This window comes from Triticum dicoccoides, chromosome 4A (assembly GCF_002162155.2).
Source record: "Triticum dicoccoides isolate Atlit2015 ecotype Zavitan chromosome 4A, WEW_v2.0, whole genome shotgun sequence".
Classification (NCBI taxonomy): Eukaryota; Viridiplantae; Streptophyta; class Magnoliopsida; order Poales; family Poaceae; genus Triticum; species Triticum dicoccoides.
Genome location: NC_041386.1, coordinates 664,565,145 through 664,569,052, shown reverse-complemented (window position 1 = coordinate 664,569,052; position 3,908 = coordinate 664,565,145). Strand labels below are relative to the sequence as shown.

General features: G+C 42.9%; 1 protein-coding gene across 1 annotated transcript; it reads right to left on the bottom strand.

Annotated features, from left to right (window-relative positions):
• Positions 1-253: 253 nt before the first annotated feature.
• On the bottom strand, positions 254-3,700 carry LOC119284007 (disease resistance protein RGA5-like). The gene is made up of 3 exons (XM_037563323.1): positions 2,856-3,700; positions 2,233-2,312; positions 254-1,287 (listed from the first exon to the last, which is right to left on the bottom strand). The coding sequence occupies exons 1-3, from the start codon at positions 3,698-3,700 to the stop codon at positions 254-256; spliced, it is 1,959 nt and encodes a 652-aa protein (XP_037419220.1).
• Positions 3,701-3,908: the final 208 nt, after the last annotated feature.

Here is a 3,908-nt window from a genome sequence, read left to right as displayed (position 1 = left end):
CGAACAGTTCATCACTTGTACACGTGAAGCAAGTGCTGGCGTGGCAATCCAAGATAATCACTTGGTCAATCCCACTTGACGAAGAAATCTCGTCGACGACAACCCGACAAATTGTGGCCAATGCCATATTTTGGAACAGAGCAATTTCATGTGCATCCCTGTGAGATCTGGAAAAGAAGGAAGCATGGCCAAGTCACAAACACAATATATGCAGGGAATACAAAAGGAGAAGTATATGACCATGATAAGAAAATCAACCGATAGACAAACAATGAGGTGTAACATTATTATTTTTTGGCTCATTTACAGTAGCAGTGTACATACACACCGGCATTTGGCCTTCAAGTTCTGAAGTTAACAACATCGGTAATCTTGAATTCTTGATATCCTCCCATCCAAAGTCTTCAAAACAATACAAGATGTCTTTGCACTTGACGATGTTAGCTGTACGGTCACCCGCGTGCATGTCAATGGCATTTCCTAGAGCATACTGTGCAGCTTTTCTATCGGATTCCTTTGCTTGGTAGCACCCAATGCGTACAATGACCTTCTTGAGACCTGGCAGTTGCTCGATGCCGATAGGTGGAGTGCCCTGCTGATCCTCCCATCCATGTGCGTTAAAATTTATCTCCAACCGTTGGAGCTTGGACAATGCCCCTGCCTCGAAGGTCAGGAATGATATCTTGATACATGTGATCCTAAAACAACTGAGAACAGGGAATCCCGTTCCAAACATGATGGCCCGTTTCGGAGTACCGAAGATGTGCAATTCAAGGTGGATAAGCGAGTGCAGCTGTGCAAGAATTCCAATATCATCCTCCAGCACCTCTATAACCTTAAGTTCAAGGTGGTGGAGATTACGGAGCTCTCCTATAGAGTTGGGAACCCTAGGTAACATGCACCACATACGAAGTCTCTGAAGAAGGCAGCACGAAGAATATTTGGAGCTGCAAAGTTTGTCAAGTGCATAGCTCAAAGCATCCATATGTATGTTACTCACATCTGCCGCACGTTTACACTTGCTATAGTCAATTCTAAGATCCCTCAAATCGGTCAAACCTCCAAGGTCTCTGATGTTGTCTATTGAGTTCCCTGACAAATCAAAGTGTCCCAGTCTACGTATCTTTGTCAAGTTTCCAATCCCGTCGGGAAAACGTGTCCCAAAAGGAGTAGTTAAGTGCAACAACCGGCGCAGATGGACAACATCTGGTGGAAGTGGAACTCGAGCCGAAGCTCCTAATTCCAACGTCTCCAATTGTTGTAGTCCCCGAATTTTTTCTGGTAGCACTAACAAAGTAGCAAAAACTTTTAGATAGCGCAATTGGAACAAATGGCACATTCCAGTGAGGTCTAGTAGGACAGGTCCATTGTTTCCTATTGCAAACTCGAGAGTTAATACCCGGAGGTGCTTGAACTCTGATAAAGAAGGTTTGTATTCTGAGGTACCAAATCTCGCTAGCACTCTTACTTGTGAGAGCCTGATGGTTCCCAAGACTGTGGCATCTGTTACACCATCCAAGTTGAGTGACAGTCGACGGACCCTACCATGCAATCCAACCATGTCCTGTAATTCGTCTGTTACGGTTATAAAATTCTCTTCCCTGCACTTGTGTATAATAAGATCAAGCATCATATCATGTATTCTGCAGGACAAGACCTCGTAATTAGAATTCGTATCTACTGGTTGAATAATGCTGCGGTTGACAAGCTCATTAAAATAGCCCTCTGCAACATCCTCCCGATCTCGCCCATGGGCTTTACTTATAAAACCTTGGGCTACCCATTGTCTAACCAAATCATTCTTCTCGATTGTGTAATCCTCTGGATATATACCGATATATAGCATGCATGTCTTCAGATAGTGAGGAAGATTTTTGTAGCTAAGGCTTAGTATTTGTCTCATTCCCTCCAACGTGGGATGCACTTCCAAGATGGAGCCCAGAGAATTCAGTACATGCTCCCACTGCTCCTTCAGTTTGCTTCGTTGACTAGCCAAAAGGCTAGATATAATAATAATTGCGAGTGGCAAGCCGCCGCATCTTCTTAAAATTTTGCATGAAACTTCTTCCAGAAAAGGAGGACAAAGATCTTCTGAGCCAAATACTCTCTTGAAAAATAACTGCCTTGACTCTTGGTTGCTTAGTGACTTCATCCTATAAACATACTCACAATGATTGGAGCAGCACACCATACCCACAGTATGAATTCGTGTAGTTGTTATTACTCTGCTACCTTTCATGGTTTCTGGAAGAGCGCATCTAACAATGTTCCATGTGATTTCATCCCATATGTTATCGATGACAATAAAGTATCTGCCAAAGAATTTCATCCGAAGTATAATGAGTCTCATGCAAAGGTAAAATGTTATATGAATAAACTTTGAATGTTCATGTTTGTTTCGGATAAATCCGCATAAGATTATGCATGTTAGTTGAGCCTTCGTGATGTCAGAAGAGCCCACGAGTAGCTAGCTAAAATAAAACAAGGATAGTCCACCTGCCAAGCTGAATGGAACCATGTATGTTGTCAACACTGAATTTTATGTTGGCGCTTGGAGGAGCCATACCGATTTCTGACTTTGCAGACTGTTTCTTATTAAGTGACAACAAAGTTTCCAAGAATCAACTAATTGCATGATTATAGAGCAGTCTTTATGAAATTTGACGGCTTAATTTGTTGCACTAATCAAATGACCTTCCCAATGGATCTTAAACAGGGATTATGTAAGCCTGTAAGAACAGCACCGACCTGCAGGAATTTCGGCAACAACATACTAGCTAGCTAAAATATTCAGTAAAACAATGGTTTAATAGAAAATATACCAGACATGATAAATTACTTTGGAGTAAAGTCACCTCTTGTTCTTAAGAAATTGTTGGACTGTCCTGATCAATTCATCCTCATCCCACATTTCCATGTTGGTATCCTTCCGGGCTACATAACCAACTTGAGAAAGTATATGTCTCAAAATCTTCCTTATATTTGGTTTCTGGGACACGGAAGTAAAAGCTCGAGACTCGAATTGGGTCTCTAGTTGGTGATAAATCTGATTTGCAAGTGTAGTCTTACCAAGACCTCCAAATCCCACAATTGAGAGAACCTTCAGCTGGCCTGCAGAAACACTTTTTTGATCCATCATCAACTGAATTAGTTCCCCCTTTGGCCCCTCGATGCCAACAAGGGCCGTCTTCTCTGCATAGAGTGCGAGCAGGCGAAGATCTATGGCTGTGTTGTTTGGCTTCAAGATAGCGTCATCAAGCTTGTACCTCGTGCGTCGCTCGCTTGCCTCCACAACACGTCTCTTGAGGCCTTGAAACTCGTATATGGTCTCATGATGATGACCAAACGAAAATTTTGAACTGAAGTGACTCAACAAATTCACGCACTTATCAATGAATCCCCTAAAGCCATGCTGAGGGGTGTTGTTGGATTCATGTTCAGAATGAAGCAAGAAATCATAAACGTTGTCCTCAATATCGTAGGACAGCTCACGCACCTCACCCACCCAGCACTTGGTTTGTTCGTCGGGCTCCTCTTCCGTGTCTGACATTTTCTTGAGGAAGACGTGCATGCTCTCGAGCTCAGCTTTAAGAAACATGATATAATCCTTGGTTTCTTTGAACAGCTTGTACTCGCCATGGAGCAAATTGCCAAGCTCCCTAATCACAGAGCCCATAACGGCCTCTGCCAACGCATACATGGTCTTCTCGTTCGTGTGCTAGCAGGTGCTCAAGTTGTGTATGAGCTCAAGTTCATTGGGATGGAGGCTACTACTCGGTATATTTTGGGAGATGCACAAGAAAGGAAATGAAGAGATAATCACAAGGCAGACCTAATGCTCGGCTACTTTTAAAGGACCAACCCCTTCTTTCTGAGCATTGTTGGACGATACAAAATGATTCCGATGC

Excerpts from the sequence above, each read along its gene's own strand:
- LOC119284007 (XM_037563323.1), bottom strand. The coding sequence starts at position 3,700 with ATGTATGCGTTGGCAGAGGCCGTTATGGGCTCTGTGATTAGGGAGCTT. Across the intron at positions 2,313-2,855 it reads CAATTTCTTAAGAACAAGAG|ATACTTTATTGTCATCGATA; the intron begins GTGACTTTACTC and ends ATTCTTTGGCAG. Across the intron at positions 1,288-2,232 it reads TCTTCCAGAAACCATGAAAG|TGCTACCAGAAAAAATTCGG; the intron begins GTAGCAGAGTAA and ends CTACTTTGTTAG.